At 40.1% G+C, this 24,230-nt stretch overlaps 1 protein-coding gene and 1 long non-coding RNA gene across 4 annotated transcripts in view; one reads left to right on the top strand and one right to left on the bottom strand.

The window, feature by feature from the left end:
* LOC119806698 overlaps window positions 1–13,000 on the bottom strand; it is a 47,976-nt gene extending 34,976 nt beyond the window's left edge. Inside the window, exons 1-4 of one of the 3 annotated variants that reach the window (XR_005284254.1) lie at window positions 12,946–13,000; window positions 12,330–12,451; window positions 6,382–6,559; window positions 4,681–4,853 (exon numbers count right to left, since the gene is read on the bottom strand). This is a non-coding gene — a long non-coding RNA (uncharacterized LOC119806698). The remainder of the gene's footprint in view (window positions 1–4,680; window positions 4,854–6,381; window positions 6,560–12,329; window positions 12,452–12,945) is intronic. The other 2 variants (XR_005284255.1, XR_005284256.1) reach the window with 2 other exon arrangements.
* On the top strand, window positions 6,568–18,937 carry Pdk4 (pyruvate dehydrogenase kinase 4). Its single transcript, XM_038318588.2, has 11 exons — window positions 6,568–6,869; window positions 7,774–7,915; window positions 9,151–9,222; window positions 10,145–10,329; window positions 10,488–10,574; window positions 11,014–11,091; window positions 13,297–13,373; window positions 14,993–15,091; window positions 15,291–15,401; window positions 15,699–15,812; window positions 16,838–18,937. The coding sequence occupies exons 1-11, from the start codon at window positions 6,740–6,742 to the stop codon at window positions 16,979–16,981; spliced, it is 1,239 nt and encodes a 412-aa protein (XP_038174516.1). The 5' UTR covers window positions 6,568–6,739; the 3' UTR covers window positions 16,982–18,937.
* Window positions 18,938–24,230: the final 5,293 nt, after the last annotated feature.

Genomic DNA, 24,230 nt, shown 5'->3' with positions numbered 1-24,230 from the left:
CTTATACTGAATATGTGTCTTCCCGATGACCCGGTGCTTGAATGTGAGTGCTTGACTATGTGGAAAAGTCAGAACATTTATCCAAGACTGTCACAGCCACATGAACCAAAGGCAGAGCAGGACAAGCTTTGGAGTCTTCCACGTAAGAAATAAGGATTGTTGCTGGCTTTGATGCACTATGCCCTGAGGTAAGCACCATGGAGAATATAAGGAGGAATTGAAGAGTAAGAAGTGAAAATTCCTGCTGTATTTATTTGCAATGCCATATTTGTTATGGTTGCTCCTGAGACACTGGGCTCAGTTCAGTTCATATTCACATGCACACTATCTCCTTATATTCTCTATCTTTTAAATAAAAATTAGATTACATTATCTACATATAAGCCAATTTCAAATGGGTTTTTTCTAAGATGATACATGTATATGCCATTTGTCTGCATCTATTCTAGGTATGCAAAGCTGAGTGTGCCAGGCTCTACAAGACAGAGCTGAATAGAAACAGTAGCATAAGCTCACCAAGTTGTACCTTAAAAACACGAAGCTTTAACCATAATTTTTTTATATTTAACACCAAATCTATTCCTTTTTAAAAATTTTCTAGTTTAATTTTCAAGGAGTATTCCATGCATGGTCTGCACACAATCTTGCAAAACATTGTGGAATGATTGAATGAAACAAACCAACATATTACTTTACATGCAGTTTTTTGTGGTAAGAACATAAAATGTACTCAGTAATTTTCAAGTATGCTTGCAATCCATTATTATAATAAGGGGCATGGTGCAAGGAGACCTTTTGTGTTCGTAATGCTGACGTTTTGTGGGTTTGATTGACATCTTCTCAGTCTCCAGCCCCTGAGCCTCTGGTAACCATCATATTACTCCCTGTTTGGATGCTTCAGTTTCCCAGATTTCACACACAAGCAAGATCACACAGGATTTGTGACCCTGCCTAGCTTTTTTTTTTTTCACCAGACTCAATGTCTTCTGGTTCCCTCGGTGTTATCACAAATGATAGGAATTGAATGACCGGAAATGAAAAATTAACCAAAGAAGAAAAATAAGTGCATAATAAGTAACCAGAAACATGCTCAAAGCTTTAGCAGCAGATTCCATCAGGTTTTTTCTTTCATTTGCCAATCTGATGGCAGAAAAATAATGCATTAACATCTTACTTTTATCTTCTTATCCATTATTACTTTGAACATGTTTCTGTTTGCTTATTATGCATTTATTTTTCTTCTTTGGTTAATTTTTCATTTCCAGTGTTTGTTTTCCCTCATTGTTTCATAAAAGCAAACATCAAATGTAATTGGAAAAATTCTTGGGAGAAACATGAATAACAAGTTAGGAAGTGACAAACACTCTTCTGTCCAACTGCAAAAATGTCAAGATCCTCAGGATTCATTCTCTCTCTCTCTCTCTCTCTCTCTCTCTCTCTCTCTCTCTCTCTCTCTCTCTCTCTCTCTGATTGGTTTGGAGTCACAAGGGAAAACAAAGAATGAGTTGGTCTTCCTGTGTGTGTGAAATGCTGTGATCTTGAAGTGTGTCAGAAAGTGGAGAATGAGACAAAACCTGTTCCAGAAGTCTCCTATCCAAGGGGAAGTGAGCTGCCGCTGGAGGCTAGCAAAGAAAGCTTTCAGTGACAATTCTGGGAACAGAACTTCACTTTTCGGCAGTGACTGAGTTCTCGCCTTCCCTTCCCTGGTAGTCAGGACTCTCCCACGGTTTTTCATTAGTAAACACATTCCCAAAAAAGCTCATAATGTGAGCTGTTTTGCGGTCAGTCCAACCCATCTGCCTGACTTTTGGTATTGCTTTCAGTGACGAAATCCCTTTCCCCCCAGTAACACAGACTAAGAACACAAGGGAACTTTAACAAACTAAATAAGTAAACTTCATTCTGGTCTTTGTGAAGCACAGAGGTCCTACAAAAACAGTGGCTTCCTCTTAGTTCTCTTCCTCTCTAGTCCCATGTCCTTTTTTTCTTGCTTGTATATGAGGAATTAAAACATACGTGGTGTTTCCTGCTTTGGGGATGTCTTTTCTAACTGCTCCCCTGATGGAGTAATCTCATTGGTTAATAAAGAAACTGCCTTGGCTTTTTGATAGCGCAGGATTTAGATAGGTGGAGTAGACAGAACAGGATGCTGGGAGAGAGGCAGATGCCTCAGAATCACCATGCCTCTCCTCTCTGGGACAGTTGCCATGAAGCCAGCCACCATGTCAGACATGCTGAATCTTTCCTGATAAGACACCACTGCGTGGTGCTACACAGAGTACTAGAAATGGGTTAATCAAAATGTGAGAATTAGACAATAAGAGGCTGGAACTAATGGGCCAAGCAGTGTTTAAATGAATACAGTTTGTGTGTTGTTATTTCTGGGGATAAGCTAGCTATGAAGGAGCCTGGTGGGATAAAAAGCAGGCCTGCCCGCAGTTCCTTCTACACTCCCCATTTACACAAAGCTGAGGACATTTTTTTTAAGATTACTTACATGTCTTTCTACTGTACTCGTAGGCAGAATTGTCTTATTTTTATCTTTATGGCCCCAGCACCTGTCTTGGACCTGCTACACAATAAGTCCTCAATAAAGTTTAATGGAATTCAATTGTTGTTAATAAATTTAAGCAAATATCACAACCTCCCCTTCTCTCTTCTCTCAGGGTGCTCTAGGCAATAGGCAGACTAAACCAGTCATTAGTTCTCTTGTATGTCTGCAGTTTTAATACCTGTCAGGACACAGAGACCTTTCCTCACCACCTACCAATCATTTGGTACTCTTACTCATCCTTCCAAGATCATCCTCCCTGATCACCAACCTAGCTCTCCCTCCAAATGCCCTTGACTTCAATAGCATTGCTGCTTGCTGTCCGGCGTGATCAGTGTCATCACAGCCTATGACACATTGGTTTTTTTGTTTTGTTTTGTTTTGTTTTTCGAGACAGGGTTTCTCTGTGGCTTTGGAGCCTGTCCTGGAACTAGCTCTGGTAGACCAGGCTGGTTTCGAACTCACAGAGATCCGCCTGCCTCTACCTCCCGAGTGCTGGGATTAAAGGCGTGCGCCACCATCGCCCGGCCCTATCACACATTGATTGAGTCTTTCTTGTAGATGGTTGCTTTAATGCCTTTAGTTATAATAATTTTTACACTGTGGATTAAATGAAAGTCTCATAGATTTAAAACTAAGTGAGCACTGCTTTCGGCCATCCACTGTGAGTCTGAGGCACTTAACAATTGATGGTGTTGCAGCCACCAAGACATCTAGGTTAGCTCCTGAGCTTACTGTCTTTTAAGTGATCAGAATTCCAAGAAATATGAGGCCCCAAACTGCCTAATTATCTACACCAATATGCTTTCATGAACATTTTCTATATGCCCAAAAGAAAGCTACTCCATCTCACCTGTCATTCTCTCCAAAAAGCTATCCATGACCACCAAGTCCAAGGTCACCCCAACTCGCATGTTCTTCATGTGCATTTTCTTTATAGCTCTTATCCTAACTTAATGTCAAACTCAGTGTCCATTTGCTTTGGTAATGACTATTTCCCTATCCAAGTCTACAACACCAAATGGGAACAAACTATGACAGCTTTTATACTACTGAAACATTTTTCAGTATCACCATTTATCTGCTACATGTTTTGTAAATGTTTTCTTTAAATTCACTGGTCATCTTTTAACTATAAGTGTTCTATGGTCAATCTGCTAATTTTTCATCATGGCTTTAGAGTTATCGGTGTGTGTGTGTGTGTGTGTGTGTGTGTGTGTGTGTGTGTGTTCCATTGCTTGCTTGAACTATTTTCCTAGAATGTGAAAAAATTGAATAGATGAATAGGCTTCTCTTTAAGGGTTTTGCCAGTTTGACTCCACCCAAAACTTTGATCAAACTGTGACACCCTCAAGGCTCCTATAACAATGATTTATTATTAGATTTCATAAAAAATGCGGAACAATTTAATGTAGGTGAAATTTAAAGTATAGCTGAAAATATAAAGAACCATATGTTGGAACTGGGCTGTTACGTCGGCAGGTTCCGCTGGTTTGCCCCTTCCCAGCACTGAGTCAGATGGTAGATTTCTCATGCTTTGTGTTTACTCAGATGAACACATGAATTGGTTCACACCCATGATTCCCAAATAATGTCTGTGTTTCACCCTTGTCACAATTGAATTCCCTCCAAAATTTGTAGTCAATCTGAGCATAGAGATCACAGGACAGTCTCTAATCATGGTACCACATGACACATTAGCCAACTAGGTAAAAACCTGAGCTGACCATTCCGGCTCGGCTGGCACTGGTGTTGCCAATTATAACAACAGCTACCGCTGCATGGAAATGACATAGAGGAAAGCTGAGAGCGACCTGGTAAATATTATTGGATGGGATAGCATGGCAACAAAATGTTGAGGACCTCGGTTCACACTTAGCCTTTAGTCGTCTCTGAGCATCATATGACTCCACCGGATCCTTAATCACCTCATAGCACCACAGGGTAAGTAAGGCTGAGCACACAATGAACCTAAGAAAACGGGACCTACGTATCATACACAGTTTCCTTCCCTCACCAGATTAAAATATGTGCAATTTTCCCTATGCCTTATCTTGTATGTGGAAAGAAATGTGAATCTGGACTTCCATTGCTTGGGATGTAATCTAAGATAGAAAGGGAACTTTTACCTTACGTTCACCTGCTTTGTCAACGAGTCTTGTTTCATTTTGACCCTCTGGACACATCTCTGGTCCTCAGTGCTTTAGATTAAGAAGGATTCTGAACACAACCCGGGAGTTCTGGTGGTGTCTCTGTGCCAGCTCAGCGCTGCCTGGAGTCCTTTCACGCATAAGTGCTGAAGCTGCAACACATTAAGTTACATTTAGTTTCGCCACTTTCTTCTTCTCCCCCCAACACGCAGTTGCTGATGTCTTTTCATTCATCTCCAGATGATTTCTCAGTGTCTTGAAGAACCCACACCACACCCTAATTACCAGAAAGACTATGGATGTTGAATGTCGTCACAGGCTTTTCCCCATAGATCTGAGCAAAATGCCTGGGTGAAAGGCGATTATAATTTCTAGCATTTATAGGTGACGGCTAGACAGAGGTTGAACTGGAAGGAAAGCCAGGGTGCTGTCTCTAACCATGTCACACAAGTCGACACAGACTTAGACAGGACTATATCAGATCCCCTGTAATGGAGATGCTTTTGAAAGAAGAAAAATGGATGCTAGTCTTGTGAATGGAGAAGCCAGATAAGCATTAGAATGCTGGAATCGCCTCCAGTGGTGAGCTTGCTTTGGAGATAGAAATTGAAAATCAGTCCTGTGACTGGGTGAGATCTCATAGAGAAAAATGCAGAGTGAGCTTGCTCTGGGGTCACCCACGACTTCCGACTTCTCCGTAACACCTGATCCTGCTTAAATACAAGGGTCCAAGGCTAACCAGGATCTTTGAAAACAAACGGCCTTTATCTCCTCATTAGTTCCCATTCCATTGCATTTGTAACCAAGTCATTACCAGCTTCCCCAAAGGCTGGCTTCGGCTACAGCCCATTTAGAGCAGATGGAAGGGCGGAGGAGATTAGGATGACACTTTTGTCATGGGCTAATATGTTTCAATAGCAGCCATTAGCTGAGCAAATATTGAGTAGTAAGAAAGTGGGGTAGGACGCGAGGAGCATCTGACAGAGTTCTAATCTGTCAGGGACAGATGCCAGAGAGCCCCCAGAATTGCAATATGCTACAAGGGCTACATTCGGCAGCAGGGCAGTCAAATAATGAAGAGAGGGCTTTTGGAGTCAATTTTGTGGGGGAGGAGAGGCATTCGAGAGCAGACTAGACTGTCTTAGTCAAAGAGCCGGTTAAAAAAATTCTCTAACGGCAAGAAAACAAAGTCAGGCCGCAATCTCTTTTTATTTTGCATTTAATTAACTGGTAGAAAGTGTTCCGGGAGAGAAACGAACTGGCCTTTCGCCCTCACCCTCCACCCCAGTGCACTTTTAGGGCAGTTTCTAAACTTGAAGAGGTGGGCTGTTTGCTAAGAAGAAAGTTGGGGAAAGTATAGGGTGGCCATTCCTTCAATGGTCCAATGGCAGGGAAGTCCACACACTGGTAAGCAGGTTACTGGCTACTGTAAAAGTCCCGCTCTGAGCAAGCACCAATGCGCTCTCAGAGCCCAGATTCTTGGAAACAGTTTCTGGCGAGGAATGCTTGACATTGAGATGGCTTGGGAGTTGTAAACAAGGACGAGTCTGGGCGGGTCTGAAGCCCCTGGAGTCCCAAGGGGGCAAACTCCAGCCCACATCGTCCCAGTCGTTCCAGATGCCCCGCCGTAGCCCTCCCCCCAACCCCGGGCGCCCAAGTCCTCCTTGGCCTTCCTCTTACCCCTTGCCACTGGCAGGTCAGGGTATCCAAGTCAGGCCTCTCAAGGGTCACAGTGCCAGGCCTTTCTGGTGACGGCGTCCAAGGGGCGGAGCGCAAAGTTCTTCCTCTGAGCGGATTGGTGTGGCTCCAAGTTCAGAGTCCCAGTGACTCCTCCCGGTTGGAGTAGAGGTGGGGAGGGCTGGGAGGTAGATAAAAGACAGCGGGATTTGGGAAGACCTGAGTGTCCACCAGTCACCCAGCCTGGAGCACCGGGGACCCTGAGCCCACAGAGCACCTGCTCCCGCCCGTCAGAACTCCTGCCTCGCAGTTCTCGTTCCCCAAAGGGTCCCAGCCACGACCAGCCTAGGTGGGCGTCAGGATGAAGGCAGCCCGCTTCGTGATGCGCAGCGCCAGCTCTCTGAGCAGCGCTGGCCTGGTGCCTAGGGAGGTCGAGCTATTCTCGCGCTACAGCCCGTCCCCGCTGTCCATGAAGCAGCTGCTGGACTTTGGTGAGAGGGGACTCAGGGTCCAGGAGGGTGGCGCTGAGGCCGGGAAGGTCCCAGGATAGGAAGGGTTGAACTCAGAGCTAGGACAACTGAGGTCCACTTGGCTGAGAAACTCAGGAGCCCCAAAAGGCTGTGCACCGTGTGGTATCCTAGTTTGGTTACTTTCTGACAGTTTGTACCACAAGTGTAGGTCACCTGAAACCCTGCTTTCCTCTTCTGACTGTCTAGATCTTTGAGTTGAAATATATACATATAGATGGGTTGCTTTCAGCTACCGTTTTAATAATGAACTAGAAACTTTCTCTGTTCTTCCTGTTGTACAACTTCCTAATAACACAAACTCATCTTAGACTGCTAGGTTTAACCCACATCTCCACACACACCTACACGGTCGGCCTCTTAGCATGCCAAACCAACATCTTTACCATTCTGCCTTTAATGTTTTACAAGTGTTTACATTACTTCTAAAATAAAGCCAGTTACTCCCTTTCTGCAGCGAGGCCATAAGGAACATTTCAAGATGCTAATGTTGATATAGTTGAATGTTAGTCTCTAAATCCCTCTGCCTCCTTCCACCCAGTCTTTCTTAGTCCGTTCTCACTAGAGAATGTTTTTGACTTTGTGGGAAAGGCTGGCCCTGCTGTCATGGATAGAACAAATGGAGAGTGGTCTGATTCCTCCAGAGTGAATTCTCCTCAGCAAGAAAATAAACAGTGATTGACTTATATTGGTCATTCTTAAAAGAATAAAGGAGGAAATGGAAAGAAAGTTATATGAAAGATATCTATTCCTAAAGTATTTATAAACACTAACCTAACTGTGGTTATGATATCATTTTCCAATGCCCTTTATATTCGATATTTATTTTCTATCCCCCCTCCAAGTGAACATGTTTTATCCACTGCAGGTTCAGAAAATGCCTGTGAGAGAACCTCCTTTTCTTTTCTGCGGCAAGAACTGCCCGTGAGACTAGCCAATATCCTCAAGGAGATTGACATCCTCCCTCAGCGACTGGTGAACACCCCCTCTGTGCAGCTGGTAAAGAGCTGGTAAGGGGCACACTTAGTCTCACCTGAGTAGCTCTCCTTATGCCGTGCTGGCATCACACTCGGATCACACGTGGTCTTGACAGAAAGTAGTTTCGAAAGTTATAACTAAGTTTGTATTAACTTAGGGCAGGTTATCATTAAAATAGATAGAAATCAAGGATAGACTTTTGTTAATGCTCTAAAATATATTCCTTTATTTTGGGAGGAGATTGTGCTTTTATTTTTGTTTTGTTTCTTTTCTTGTTGTCTTTCAAGACAGCTTTCTGTGTGCCAGAAGCTTCCTGGAACTCTTTATATAGCTTAGGATGGCCTTGAGGTGCTCTCTACTTGCCTTCACCTAACTTTCACTATAATATAATTTTGACGTGTGGGAGAAATTTGAAAAACAGTCAATATACGTAGTTTTATTTTGTGCTTTACAAAATAACAAAGGATTAAATCTGAAACTGCACAAACAACCCATTGCCTAGAAATAGGTCAGAATGTCTGCTAGTTAGAGAGGGTCTAATCTTTGCTTCTTTGTTATTAGTAACCAGCGAAAGTGAGCCTTGGGTTCAGATTCTGTCTCTGCATCTCCTTTAGTGTCTTAGCAAGTGTCTTAAACCCTCTCTGCATCAACTGCCCCACCTACTGTTACAAGTGTTGTTGTCTATAGCTAACCTAGTTTGTTTATTTTTTTTTAAAGACTTAAACTAATACACACAAAGTACATGGTCAGCATTTAATGTCAGTTTCTATGATTTTGTCTTGAAATTAAGAGTACTGATACCTAGCAAGCGGGTTTTTGGAGAACAGATTCACTACAGACAGTGGTAGATAAAGTGCCCTACTCCACCTAGTCCTGCACAGCGTTTCAGCCACTGACTGAAGAAACTGTGATTTGCCCTTAGGACGAGTGCAGTCTGCATTCTATGTGCAGACCCTTGCGCTCATTGTCAAGACTCTGGCTCTCCTGAAGACGACAGTCTGAAAAAATACAACTTTTCTCAAAAGTTGATTATGAGTGTTCTCAGTAGAAGAAATGACAACATCTGTCACCCAAAGTGTCTAGGAAAGCAAAAGGTGGAGAACTGCAGCTTTAAAAACATCCTAGCGTTTTCTTTCCCAATGTCCTGAAGGAAAGTTGCAATGTTGAACATAGTGGTCCTTTTCCCTTTCCAGTAATTTCAAAAGGTGTTTTATTGGTGGCCATTTCTTTGCATCTGACATTAATTCTAAATCTTCTGTCATGTCAGGTACATCCAGAGCCTGCTGGACTTGGTGGAGTTCCATGAGAAGAGCCCAGAAGACCAGAAAGTTCTATCAGAGTAAGCCTTCCTTGTAAATGCATGTTTATAAATCCGAGTTCTTCTGGACGTACCTCAGCTTGTTTTTTTAATTAATTAATTAATTTATTATATATACAATATTCTGTCTGTGTGTATGCCTGCAGGCCAGAAGAGGGCACCAGACCCCATTACAGGTGGTTGTGAGCCACCATGTGGTACCTGGGAATTGAACTCAGGACCTTTGGAAGAACAGGCAGTGCTCTTAACCTCTGAGCCATCTCTCCTGCCCCCGTCATCTTGTTTTTGGACCTTTAAATTAAAGAGCACCCACTTCCACAGCAAATTCTTTACCACTTACAAATTTTGGCTTGATGGTTTTAGAAGTGAAGAAACATCGAGCTGAAATGAGTGTTATGTGTGAACGAACATAGAGAACTTACAGTTCTTGTTTCCCAAGGAATTCCATATGCACTTTAAATTTAGTCCAATGATTCTGTTTGCTGGAGAGTTCACTGTAACATAACTTTTAGTGGACTTCTGCCTCATTGGTGATTACACATTTCCTTTTTGTGTGACAATTTCTAACTTGATAAATAATATTTTTAAATTGACAAGAAACGTCAAATGTTTTGTTTTTCACAGTGTCATGATAGAGTCATCTTTGATTTTAATTATTTTCTAGTAAGTAGGCTTAATGAACACTTTTAATGAGTGTGCCAGTCATACAGTGAGTGGTTTCACATGGAACCTAGACACACACAGACCCTCTCATGAAACGGCCTCTTCCACTACAGTACAAGAGTGTGTGGTGACAGTCTGAAAGTAGCATCATCCAGCATTTTATAATTGGTTGTTCTTGGAATGTTGCTGAAAAAGAATGTTAGTTTTCTCTGAAGCAACTTAAGAAAGCGACACATGGGAAACTTCGTTAATGTCTACTAACTATAATATTCTGGCTTAGCTTTGTAGACACACTCATCAAAGTTCGAAACAGACATCATAATGTGGTCCCAACGATGGCTCAAGGGATCCTTGAGTATAAAGACACCTGCACACTTGACCCAGTTACCAATCAAAACCTTCAGTATTTTCTGGACCGGTTTTATATGAACCGAATTTCTACTCGGATGCTGATGAACCAGCACAGTAAGTGGCTTTCTCAACACATGCTCTAGAGGTGTGGGTGCTGCACAGAAGCCATGCTGAGGCTGTGCCTATGACTGGGGACCCACATCCTTTCTTCATGGCAGTTCTAATCACCACTATGGTTTTTATAACATGCCTTTGTCTTATTGTTTTAACAGTCCTTATATTCAGTGACTCAAAGACAGGAAACCCAAGTCACATTGGAAGCATTGACCCAAGCTGTGATGTGGTGGCAGTGGTCCAAGGTAATTTCTAGACTCTATATTTCCCTTATTGAAAATGTATAATGCATGGCTGGCACATCTGTAATGTTGGTGATTCTGTAAATGAATTTGTGCTCACTGTGTTCTGTTCATGCTTTATGAAGTCTGCCAACAAGATCCCTTGCTTTTGAGTGTCAGAAGTATAAACACTCATTTATAGTATTATAAAAAATTTAAACATAGTGGTCCATGTGCCATATTCTTACATATTGTATTTGATCTCTGAAGTGCACATATTGCTATTGGTACAACTTCAATAAAATATTGTTTTAATGAAATATTAAAAAGACATTTTTCATACACATAAGCCAATTCTCCAGTGAATAGAATTCTAGATTAAGGGTAATAAACACATTGAAATCACTTGACAACTGTACTTGAAATAAATTTATTTCATTGTTATGAAAAATTTCTATTCCAGATGCCTTTGAGTGTGCAAAGATGCTCTGCGATCAGTATTATCTGACATCGCCAGAATTAAAACTCACACAAGTAAATGGTAAGCTAGCAGCAAGATACAAGTCAACTCATGTAAAACTTAATGTTACTGTTTTTTGTAAGTATAAGGATGCTTTTATCTTTTTTTTAGTCTCCTAACCTTGCTTAGAATTTTTACAAAAAAAAAAAGCTTTGTTTTGTTTTTTTAAGCCAAACTTCTCCATAATTGCCTCAGCTGAAAAGCTTCAATTGTGTATATCACTTGCTAACAGCAATTCATAAGGAAGAATGTTTGAACAAAGATTTACCTAGGCTCTAATATCTTAGGTCAAGGAAAGATTGCCTACTATAAAATATGTAAGATAATCTTCACGCATGGTGCTTGCTACTGCAGCACTTGGGAAGTGAAGGAATTCAAGTCCTTCCTATATTTCAAACTTTAGGCCAGATGAACTGTATGAGACTCTGCCTCAAAAAGAAAAATAAAAAATGTCATATGAAGAGTAAGGATAATAATAAAGTATGGAAAATATTTGTCAATGGAGCTATCCCTCTGAAGAAGTCATTCACAGGACCAGAGAACAAAAATACTTCACAAATTGTCCTAAGAGAAATAAGATAGACACAGAATGACAGATACCGTATGAGCCCAGTCTTGTGAGGTATGTTAGTAATAGTCACACAAGTGGAGACTGCAACAGTGCTTGTCAAAAACAGGGTTGCTTCTGAATAGCTGTAAAGTTTCAGTTGTGTAAGATGAACAAATTCTTGAGATCTGATGCACAATGTAGTTGACAGTATTGTACTATACACATAGGAATTTGTCAAGTATACTTGAACTTGGGTTGAATGATCCACCACAATTTTAAAAATGTGCTGCAAAGATGTGCTACTATTTGGAAACAAAATGTACTTCAAAATTTGAACTCTATGCTGTCTGCTGAGATAGGGTCTTCACACATGGAAGTGATTACATGAACAATTAAATGGATGAGTTTTATACTCTCCTCTTCTATTCCAGAAGAGAACAGCTTCTCAGATCAAGGCATACTTAAATTGGAGTGATCTTCTATTTCCACTATGTGTTTTTCCGAGTTATGTCTATACGGTAGCATTTGTTAGTGATGCAGCGAGTAGTTAAGACTAGCTCCAGACTGAGGACAGTGAAATACCAGTGAACACTAGGGTAAAGGCAGGAGGGCAATAATGGCAAACTAGCTCAGAGTAAGCGGCACTGGGTTCTACTTGCCGATAAACTGCTGTACTGCTGGGCAAAACAGAGACAGGATTGTGCCAGACCTTCCTTGTGTTTACTCATTCAGACTTCTCCCAGGCCTGGGGCATCAAAGAATACTTCTATTTTTCTTTTCAAACAGTATCATGTGGTTCTTGTTTCTGTTTTCTTTCGCCTGTTGGTGAAGCTTAAGCACATTTAGTCTCTTTAAATTTTTTGGTGATAAAAAAAAATCATGTAATTTAATATGCATTAAAATATGAAAAACAAAACAATCATTAATTTTAATGTTATAAGCATAGCTATTCTTTCTATCTTCAAATACATTTAAGAGTGAAATTGTATAGTTCAAACATATTGAAAGTAGAACCATCTATGTAACTTAACTTACCCCACCACCTCACATGCCAATCAACTACAACTATATTTGCAGAGATGTGCAAGCATTAATTTAGAATACTAGGCAGCAGTTGGGGCAGCATTTTGAAAATAAGCCAGCTTGTTGGGAGGAAAGAGCTGCTTGATTGACCCCGGCAGCTTAACCCTGAAATAATCACACAGAAACGATATTCTTTAAATCACAACTTGGCCCATTAGCTCTAGCTTCTTATTGGCTAACTCTTACATATTAATTTAACCCATTTCTATTAATCTGTGTATTTCTATGTGGCTGTGACTTACCGAGTAAAGTTCTGTCTGGCTCCAGCAGGGCTACATGGCTTCTCTCTGACTTCACCTTCTTTCTCCCAGCATTCCGTTTAGTTTTCCCCACCTAGCTCTGTTCTACCCTATCAGGCCAAGCCAGTTTCTTTATTCATTAACCAATAAAAGCAACACATAGACAGAAGGCTTTCCCACACCACCAGCTGTCTTTACTGTTTAAAAGGGAATGTTCTAAGTCACAGGGTTCAGGTGAGGAAAATGGTGGTTATCCAAATCTTGTCTAAAACTAAAACAATCAAACACATACATGTAAGTTCATTTCAGCATAAGATTTGACTCTCAATTCTGATTAGTTAAACTTTTTTCTAGGAAAGTTTCCAGGCCAACCAATTCACATCGTGTATGTTCCTTCCCACCTCCACCACATGCTCTTTGAACTCTTCAAGGTAAGGTATTTCACAGTAGTCTCGGTTTTGCCCTTGAGCAGTTCTTCCTTACAGTGTTATCATTTCTCTTTAAATAAGAGCCTTTATATATTTGCCTAAGAATCTTTTGGTATAAAGGATCTATATAACCACTGCTTGGGAAAGTGCAAAAACCACAGTAAACAATGTGCTTGAAAATATCTCAGTGTTGAAGAGTGGAGAGGCTGCTCCTGTCATTTCTCCACTAAAGAACTAGTTATTTATTCTTTAAAAAAGGCCATGGTATGAATGCATCAGTGAATGATGTCTTGCAATCTTCATACCATAGACTCTCCAGCTACAGACTCCGCCTCTAGGACCTCTAGGTGGGGCGGACACATTCTGAATCTAAACCAGCCAATTCCATCACATGTGGGTTTGCTAAAATGCAACATCCGATGCAGGTCTGGAGAGTGTCCAGGATACTGAATTTCCAAAAACATGATGGTTATCCACAGTCCATACTTTTTATCCAGCCTGAAGGACCCTGATTCTCAGGCAGTGTGTACCATAACCGTCCATAGGACCTGATGAAAGACAGGTGGATGGAAATGTGTAGATTCTATAGGTCCAAGAATTTACACTTGTGCACTGAAGATGTCTCTAGTCTGGGTAACTAAACACAGATGACAAATCCTTTTATTCATTCTATGATCATACTAATACTCTGACCTTAAATCAGAAAAAATAAAAATCACTTGAAGTTTGTGATGTTCTTCAAGATGATTTTATAGATTGACAGGAGGAGGAAATCTTTTCTAAAAAAGTAAAATCTGCCTCTAATACTGACTTGAGACCAGAATGTACTATTTTAAAACTTAGTCTAATGTTTTGCAATGGGGTATGATTAGACTACTAACAACTGATCTATTTTACTTCACTCCAATGAGTAGTTGGTATTATATAGAGATACCAAAGGATAATCAGAAAGGAAAATAGTTTAATAAAGTGAGACTTTGCCTACAGGGCATTTCCCCTGTATGCTTGTTTTAATTTATTCTGTTAAAGAACTCGTGATCCATTTTCATCATTTTAGTTTATTTTTAATTGAGTGCTCTAACTCAGAGTTATTCTGCCATCACTGGTGAAAGTTAAGATGATATTCAAATGCAAATAAAATTTTAATTTAGAATTATTGACTGTCCTTTTAAATAGTAACAGCCTTTTTTTCCAGCAAGTTTTATAAAAGCCAATAAATTGGTTCAACGATTCACTGTTCATTCCTTATGTAATAGTCTTTGGTGTTTGGATATAAAATGTAATGGAAAGACAGAAAAATAGAGCACTAGGAAATGGACTATAAAAACCAATTTCTACATTTAAATTAAGCTTACAAATAAGAACTTGACAGCTAGCAGAATTGTTTTTCCATTAGGCATTACTCCCAGGAGTTATATTACATGGTAAATGAAGATTTTTCATTATATATTCTACATGACACATTCATAAATGACTGTATTTACAGAGATGTTTTATCACTCACTTAAGAAGTAGGAACTTTGAATTACCCTCTGCTGCTTTTGTTTTAAACATAAAACCAGTTATTTACTGTTTCTCATTGTTCCCCCCAATTGAATTCCTTGTGGTTCTGTTGTCTTTAGAACGCCATGAGGGCCACAGTTGAGCATCAGGAAAATCGCCCTGCCCTGACACCAGTTGAGGCAACTGTCGTCTTGGGAAAAGAAGACCTTACAATCAAGGTAAGCACTCCCGGCCTTTGTTTTTGGTTCTGTCTAGAGAGAACGAAAAGGGGCTTATAATAACATGGCTTTCCATTTGGGACAACTCTCAAAGCCATGTGTACCGGGTGACTTCTGAAGGGGCGGAAGAGCTTTTCCTGTAGCCAGGTGCCCACAGCTGGGGAAGTGGAGCTCTGACCTATTTCCTCGCCTGTTTCAGATTTCTGACCTAGGAGGCGGCGTTCCTCTGAGGATCACTGACCGACTCTTCAGTTACATGTACTCCACTGCTCCAACGCCTGTGATGGACAATTCACGGAATGCCCCTTTGGTAAGACCAGTGATACAGCCGAAGCCATCTCAGCCACCTAGTTCCAAATGAGGGGTGAGAATTGTAACAAAGTATTTAGGCAAGTTAATTAGCTTCAGTTAAATAGGCTTGCAGGAGAATGAGAAATATGAAAAGCAAGCTAACTTTAGAGTAAAGATCTAAGAACCTCTGGTTGGGAGAAAGTATTTACTTAGGTTCTTAAACGTGAGGATGAGAGCGGCTACTAGCTTCTTTCCACATCTGGTACTCCAGTGGTCATGTCTATTTCTTCGTTAACAATTGATCTTCTGTCTCCAGGCTGGTTTCGGTTATGGCTTGCCAATTTCTCGTCTCTATGCCAAGTATTTTCAAGGCGATCTGAATCTCTACTCTATGTCAGGCTATGGGACAGATGCCATCATCTACTTAAAGGTATGCTTTGAACTCAGAAGAAAACCAACTTTTTAAATTCATGGCTTTGTTTACTTCTCTGACTTCTACAGTCCTCCATGAACTCCTTAAACTGAGTTAATCTAAGTAATGGCAGTTGTTATTAAAGTTTCTGTTTTGTGTGTGTACATTTTAAATTCAGCTTAACCAAGAGTAAGCTCAGCCATGCAACCTGCTTCAAGGGTTGACCCAGACGGAAGTGAAGCCTCAGAGCAACAGCACACTGCTGTGAACCTTTTTCAAACAACTTCTCTTGACATCTGTGAGGGTAGCTAGAATTCGGTTTTACTCAGCCTTGTGGGTAACAAGTGCTAAGATGTTTCAGACTGAAATAACAGAAATCAAGACCTCTGTAACCTTAAGATGACCCTATTTAAAACCCAGGAAACAATTGCTGATGAGCTGTCAGTGGGGTGCCAGGCATTTCCTGTTTGAATTTGAAAACTGGGTATATGTTTTTCTATCCCAGATAAAGCCTAAATTTGTTTGTTCAGATCACCAGCCCAATTCTGTTTATCACTTGCCAATGATTTCAACTAAAAATTTATTTTCAGATGGTAGGAACTACAGCATCAAGTTTCTAGGCTTCCGTTTTGTTCATGGGAATTAAATGCTGAAGTGTCCTTTGATTGTCTGAAATAGTTACTGTATTTATTCATTTATGAAATGGGCAAAAGTGTTCAAGCCATAGGGAACAAAGTCTTTAATAGATGGACAGTATCTTCTTAGGTATCTATCAAAGATATCCGGGTTTCTCACTGGAAGGAATCACTTTCTTCTTCAACTTTATTATTTCAGAGGAACCCAAAAGTCATATGGAACTAAAGATGATAATTCTTTAGTCTTATTTTAGAAAATACCTAGAACACCATGGTTTTGGTATATTTTTACTACAAAGTCAATTAAATGAGAGTATATAAATATTACACCTCTGAATGTCTTTTGAATAATGAAGTGCAGCCATGCATAATTTTCCTAATTGGATATTTTGTCTACTCCTCGCTCAGGCTTTATCTTCTGAATCTGTAGAAAAACTGCCTGTCTTTAACAAGTCGGCCTTCAAACACTATCAAATGAGCTCGGAAGCCGACGACTGGTGCATCCCAAGCAAGGAACCGAAAAACCTGGCGAAGGAAAAGGTGGCAGTGTGAAGAGGAACATGTGGACACGTTATGGGATCAAAGTGGGTCTAAGGCTGCTTCATGAGTGTGTGTGGACTCTTGTTTCCGCAAAACAAAACCAGCCAAGCCAACAACAAACGCTAGGACAGACATTGATCCAACGGGGGCTAGAGCTCAGTAGTGTCATCTGGGAGAAGTCAGGGCCTGACTCCAGCAGACAGCGAGTGACCTGCTCCTCATTTGGCAACGCAGAATGGCTCGTGATTATTGCAACTACTGAGTTATATCTCTTTCTCAACAAGTACAGGATCTGAGGTTTGCAATTTCAGCTGGTGGATGTTCTAGAATTCTTGTTACCTTCCAAATTTATTGGTGTTCAGTAAAGATCACTTATTGAGACACTGGTGTTCTCCTGCCCCACAGAGATTAGTGTCACTAGAAATGTGCATTCATAGGTGTTGATGTGCTCTACAAAGGACAGGATGGAAGATGCCAAAGCGCTTTATCTAACTTGCAGCCTGGGCAGTGCAGCCTATGTGCAAACTCAGATGAAAGCCTCTTTGGCAGGACAGCTCTAGTGTCATGCAGCCGTTCTTGTTTGGGCTGCAGTCCATTAGCCAGTGTTCTCGGCTGGTGCCTAGTCTTGAGTGAATTGTTAAATACGCGCTGCACTCAAGAAGCTGGGTTAGAAAGGGAGATAAATTGCCAATGTGCAAAAATTACATGTGGGAAAACCCATGTAAGGAAAGAAATCACATCCTAAGAGCTTAACTGGGAAAGAATGGATGCTCTCTAACTGGAAGTGGTGAAGAATCTGAAAGCATCTACTTTCCGGGCTTAAAAACATGTGAATTTTATATTTTAATTATATTTTCTACACTCCAACATTAACGTATCTGTTCACAATTTCCTAATTTGCTTGAGAGTGATAAAATTAAAAGCCTTCTTGGAGGTTTGTTTTTTTTGTTTTGTTTTGTTTTGTTTGTTTGTTTTGGCTTTTTAATGGAGTAGGCTGGAAGCAAAAAAGTTCCAGGCCAGGGCAATATCATTTGTGAATCATGAAGACTTTGAGAGCTAGCAACTAAAAGCTATCATGTGCATGGTGATCGGGAAAATGAAGGTAAAATTGGCAGGCGGGGATGATCTGCCTTATCCATGCAGGTCATCCTTAAAAAAAGAAAGAAAGAAAAAATGAACAAGGGAAGGGGTGGAGAGAGGGAAGGAAGGAAACAGAGACAGACATCTTCCTATTGTCCCTACCAATTCCTCCAAAGAATTCTGTGCTTTATCCTGGGTAGGGAGGAGAATAAATTGGTGTCTTTGAAAGCAGTTTAGATTCTTAAGTGGGCCTCATCTTCCAGGATGAGGGACTTTGTGAGATAATAAATACATTTGTGTCAAATTAACGTTGAAACTTTTTCTACATTGTAAACTACCAGTCCTGTTTAAGGGAGTCTGAAATCCTCATTGAATTCCCTGCTGACCTAGTGCTGATGTGCTGTTGTCTTTGGCAGCAGAAGTCGCAACCATTTGTTTTGGATTTCACATTTTATCTTTAAAAGTCCTGGTCAGTGACTTGGATGGCAGGACATTGATTTCTGTGTTGACTAACCATACAAAACTGTTAGCAGTTAGCTTGCCTGTTGTGTTGTTGTTGCTGTTTTTCTAGCTGAAATTTCAGCTGTATATTTGTTTATATAAACACCTGTGTTTACCAAAGATCTAAGGCATTAGGTTCAATAACCCAAACACTGTGAGCTATATTTGAGATAGTAGAAAATCTTTAGAATCTCAACAGCGTCAACTGTGTAAACTAAATGGAAACTATCTTCCCTGTTATCTCTGAACCTATGGGAGATTAAGGCTGCAGTGGATGGATATGAATTCTCAGGCCCACTTAACTTATTCGTGTGTGGATTACATTTTTGTCTTTAGGTTATGTGAAGAAAAATGTGATGATTTTTTAATAAATTTTTTATTATAATAGTGATGTGGTCTTATAAAATTCTTTTCTTAAATAATCTCAAAGTATCACGAATGATTTCAATCAAAGAAATTTGTCACTTTATATTCAGATATAACTCATATTTACACTTAGTGTGGTATTTGCATACACACTGTGAAATATCAAAAATAATAACCTGGGTAATTTAAATTCCTGAAGAACTTTGTGTTAAGAATCTGCATGATAATATCGTAGAAATAAGATAGAAATTACTGAAATAGGGCCAGCAATTCAGTTTGGTGGGTAGAGGTAACTTACGCCAAACCCTGGACCTGATTTCAGCCTCTGTAACCCACACAGTAGAAGGAGGAAGCAGAATTCCCCAAGCTGTCATGTAAACTTCACATGAACACTGCTACATGTGCACACCATGAAAACATGTGCACCGCCCACACAGAAACAAAAGGTAATGATGAGAAGAAAAAGAATTCCTAACTTAAATCATCTTTGCTGTTTGGAGCCTTCTTTAACTAATTCAGTCCTCCTACGCCTTTGCAAGCAACTTTGTTTCTGCCATAGTGCTTTTACATGGTGTATTAGTTATTTTTCTATCACTGTGATAAAAAAAACACAATGATCTAGGAAATATAGATGGAAGGGTTTATTTGGAGTTTACAGTTCCAGCGGGGTAGGAGTCCATCACTGTCATGGTAGGCAGCATGGCGGCAGTCAGGCACCCACGGCTCTGGGGCAGTAGCTGAGAGCTCACTTCCAACCCACATACAGGGAGCAGAGAATTCAAAGAAACTGTTGGGAGACTTTTGAAGCCCCGTTCCATGATACATCTTCTCCAACAAGGCCATACCTCCTAATTGTTGCCAAACAGTTCCTCCCAACTGTGGACCAAGTTCTCAAACATAAAAACCTATGTGGGACACTTCTCATTCAAGCTGCCACATTCTACTCCATGGATTGTGGCCAAATCATAATGAACAGTAGAATCAGTTCCCTTCAAAAATCTCCATAGTCTTTCATAGTCTCAACACAGCGTGAAATTCCAAAATCTCTTCTGAGACTCAAGGCAATCTCTTAATTGCAACCCCTTGTAAAATCTAAAACGAAGTCTCATACTTCCAACATACAATGACACCAGATGTACATTACCAATCCAGAAAAGATAAATGGTGGCATAGTGAGGACATACTAGACCAAAGAGAGAGCGATACCCAACCGGTCAGATTTCAAATCTTGGAGCATGTCCAAAGTCAAAGGGCATAAAAGACTTCACCCTTCTGGTTTTGTCGATTCTAGCACACTTCTTTCCCTTGGGTTGGTTCACCTCTGCATCTACAGCTCTCTTTGACAGAAGTCTCAGGGCTCTAGCATCTCTAACACCTTGAAGTCTCTGCACAATCGAGGCTTCACTTCCACACCTCCGTACAAAGGCCTCTCCGGGCCTCTATACAGAGACTCTCCTGCTACACACCTGACCTTAGTGACTCTTCTTAACCATTGAGGAAGAGTCTATAACCTATCTGCTGATTTATCTTCCAGCACTCTAAAGCCAGAACCACATGAACTATACCACCAAATTTTCAGCAGCCTTTGCTGCTGAAGCATAAAATTCCTCAGGTCTTTTCCTTTTCTCATGTGGAAGCTTAGTCGCCCTGAAGGTACCCCTCCTTTAATTCCAGCGGGAATCCCGTGTCTTCGAAATCTCCTTATCTGTTTCAGGAGAAGCTTTGGCACCAATAATAAATTTCCTGGTGCTTTTCTCTCTTCAAAATGTGTACTTTGTACTTCTTGGTGCCTTACTTGCTCTTTTTCATTTTACACAACCATAATTGCGATTAGTAAAATGGGTTAACCATAACTAAATTTTGAAGCCTTATAAATTTTAATTATATTTAAAACAAAATACCATCAAATTAAAAATCCTGCACAGTGGCTTTTTAGTACCTCTTCCCCAGATTTCATTTTCCTTCTATCTCGTTGAAGAACCAGTATTTTCTAAAGGAAATATGTATATCTCTCTCTTCTTTCTCTCTCTCTATTCTCTCCCCCCCCTCTCTCATATACCATACACACACATACACACACAGAAGGGGAAAGTGCTTAGCTGTATACAGTTTCCTTGGTCCAAGCTACTTGACAAGTTGAAAACACAATATAAATCCTCAAAACTTTCACCCATGTGTCATCATGTATGTGTGCAGGTATGTATGCATGTTCATGCATGTGTGCAAATATATATCCATGTGTGTGTGTGTATGGAAGGCATAGGTGAACCTTCAGTGTTGTACCTCAGGAGTTACTCACCTCACATATTTTGAGACAGTGCTATGGTTACAGGTACACGCCACCATGCCTGGCTTCTGACAGGGACTTTGTCACATGGAACTCAGACCCTCTGCTTGTGCAAGAAACACTTATCATTGTCCTATCTCCCCAGTCCAAAACGTCTATCATTTTTGCTCAAGTCGATGTGTGTCCCCACAGGATTCTATTGTCTCCAATCAAAACAGGAGCCACATATTTGTGGAGATTACCTCAAGACCGTTTCACCCACACTTCAAACTTGGTTATAAATAGTAAGCTCATTTGATCCCAGCTACTACAACTTACCCAAACAGAGATCATTGGAGCCAGAAGCAAGTCATGAACTGTGACAATACCTCTGATCTTCTTCACCTCGAAGCGTTCGATTTCACTTGAATATGGGCCCACACTGAAAAGTGTGTGGCGCATCTGAACTCTTTGACCTGGCCTGTGGGTGGGAGAGGGGAGGAAATTTTATTCTTCCACTAGAACCTATGTAAGAAGTCAAAGAATTTCCCCAACATCAAAGTGATGCATTCTGATCTCCATCACCGTCCTAGCCTAGTTGCTCTCCTTAATTTACATTGTTTGTTTTTATCACTTACAGCCAGTAATTTAGGCACTTAGTGAATATTCACTCGGCAAATGCATAAATGAACACATTCTTTGACTTCTGGTTCTGAGACAGATTCTTGCCATTAGAACAGTCTGTATCAAATAACTGTACATGCCTTTTATAAGATTTATACTTTGAGTTATAGTCAAGAAGTTCTGCAGTGTCTCAGATACTCCAGAATTCACTTCCAAACTAGGTAATTTACAACTGGTTTTTCTTGCTCTTACCTCTATCGATCACCTTTAGCCTTTGGGAATTACCATCTATTTCACAAGAACTTAAGTGAAAGGGATAGGTAATTTCTGAGGCAATTTATTGAACATGTCGTCTAGTTCTTCAGATTTGATGTGTATTCTTTCTTGCCCACTTGAGCTCTAATGACAACCTATTATTACCTACATATCACTGCTTCCTGTTCTCTAATGACAACCTGTTATTACCTACTTATCACTGCTTCCTGTTCAATGTGACAGGAGATTTTAGTTATTTTCCAAATGTAAACTAACATTAAAATCTACTCAAAACAGTAATGTCAATAGTATTGATAATATATCAAATCTGTTAAATGATGTGAAAATGATATGAACATACATAATGATAAACCCAGTAACAATAGAGTTCATCAACAGAATGTAAGATATTATTTTCATTTTACTGCTACCATCTAATATAGTGGTGGTAATACCGGGGTGATATAAAATGACACGGCAAAGCTAGGAATTATTTATTGGCATACTGTCTTCCATAAATGTAAACGAATGTTTTAATATCTAAGCTTGTTTATTGAAAGTAATTCCAGAGATTTCATCTATTTCACAAATCTGTGCCTTTCTGGCGAGTTTCTGGCCCCCAGATATACTTTGACATTTGGAAGAATTGCACTTCATTGAGTGTTTTCCTTTCAAATTTATTCCCAAGCATAATAACTTTGTTTTGGATTAAAATTTAAAGAAGGGACTTTAAATTCAAAACTATGGAATCTATATTTCTTATTAATTGCTTACAGATGATTGCTTCTACACTCTGACTAACTTGCACGTTAATTTCCTTAAACTGCCTTCTCACACTATCACCTCAAGTACAAGACTCTTTAGCAATTTTCCAGTATTCAACCCTATTTGTGGTTCTCTACAATTCGAACTAACAGATCAGTCTTGCTATTTCTATCTGTTCAGTAGTCTGTCTTCTGGTCATTGAATGCATGCACTTTCTACAGCCTCATACCCCATCCTCTCTTCTCTTTTATCTTAATGCTACTCAAACTCCTAGACTCATCCTAAACCCCAACCCCATGAATTGGGTTTCCCAGCATCCTCTAAATTCTCAAATGATCGGGTCCATTTTAGTATGTATCACATAATTCCCAAGGTTATTGGTTAAGTGATTCAGGTAGATACTCAATAAATATCTAATTGGAGTCCTCCTTAGTTGCTGCCCACTCTATTAATTAAGACAGAGTCTTTTATTTAAATACAAAGCTCACCAATATTGATAGTCAGGCAAACCAAACTGCTTTGGTCTGAGCACTAGAGTTACAGAAAGGCCTCCAAGCCTGTTCTGCATTAACGTGGGATCTGGGGATCCGAACTCTACTCCTCATGCTTGTAGGGCGATAGCTTTAACTACTAAGCAATGTTCCTAGGCTATATATATAGTAGAGAGGTTCTAGCATGAGACACCATGCATATGGAGTAGGTCCGAATAATTTGGAAACTTGGTCTCTTCTTCTACCTTGGGTTTTAGGCATCCAGATCTTGAGGCTCCTACAGCCAGTGCTCTTACTCAGCATGCCCGTATTTCAATATTTTTAGTGACTGTATGTTTCATGAATCTTAGAAAGAATCTGTATTTTCTTTCCTGTGGTGTGTGGCTATAATACATACACACACACAACTTACTCGAGTTTTCTATTCCATGGTCAACACTAGGCTTTTGGTCTCAGGGAGCTTAGGATCCCATTGAAAACTTGAAAAGTCAAAAAAATAAGTGTATGTAGTGTTAAATAGTGACCACAAGTTTTAACAGCCATTTAAATAAATAATACAGGAGATGCGATAATCCATAATATGTTCAGGAAATTATATTAACATTAATTAATATGAAAATTCCCTAAAGGAAAGTGATTTTAAGTTAGTGTGTCTTGCAGATAGAGGTCATTTCCGTGGGGATACAGAAAGTATCTGGGGATGTTGCAAAGAAGTATGGGATCTCATGTGGAGATACTCTGAATGCGTGGGTGTGGTTCCCAAGGTACCAACCAATAAGGCACTCTCTAAGACATTAAAAGTATAAAAAACAAAATAGAAACATTGACTAAAATCTCAACATTATGTATTTTACAGTTTATTTTCAAAATATAGTACAGAGGCCATAACAGTATACTAAAACTTAGATTTAAC

Source organism: Arvicola amphibius, chromosome 2 (assembly GCF_903992535.2).
Source record: "Arvicola amphibius chromosome 2, mArvAmp1.2, whole genome shotgun sequence".
Taxonomy (NCBI): Eukaryota; Metazoa; Chordata; class Mammalia; order Rodentia; family Cricetidae; genus Arvicola; species Arvicola amphibius.
Note: the sequence above shows the minus strand (reverse complement) of the source record. Positions and strands in the feature narration are given on the sequence as shown.

Coding starts and splice junctions, on each gene's coding strand:
- Pdk4 (XM_038318588.2), top strand. CDS start 6,740: ATGAAGGCAGCCCGCTTCGTGATGCGCAGCGCCAGCTCTCTGAGCAGC. Junction 10,575..11,013: donor TGTGGTGGCAGTGGTCCAAG/GTAATTTCTAGA, acceptor TTTCTATTCCAG/ATGCCTTTGAGTGTGCAAAG. Junction 13,374..14,992: donor TGCTCTTTGAACTCTTCAAG/GTAAGGTATTTC, acceptor TGTTGTCTTTAG/AACGCCATGAGGGCCACAGT.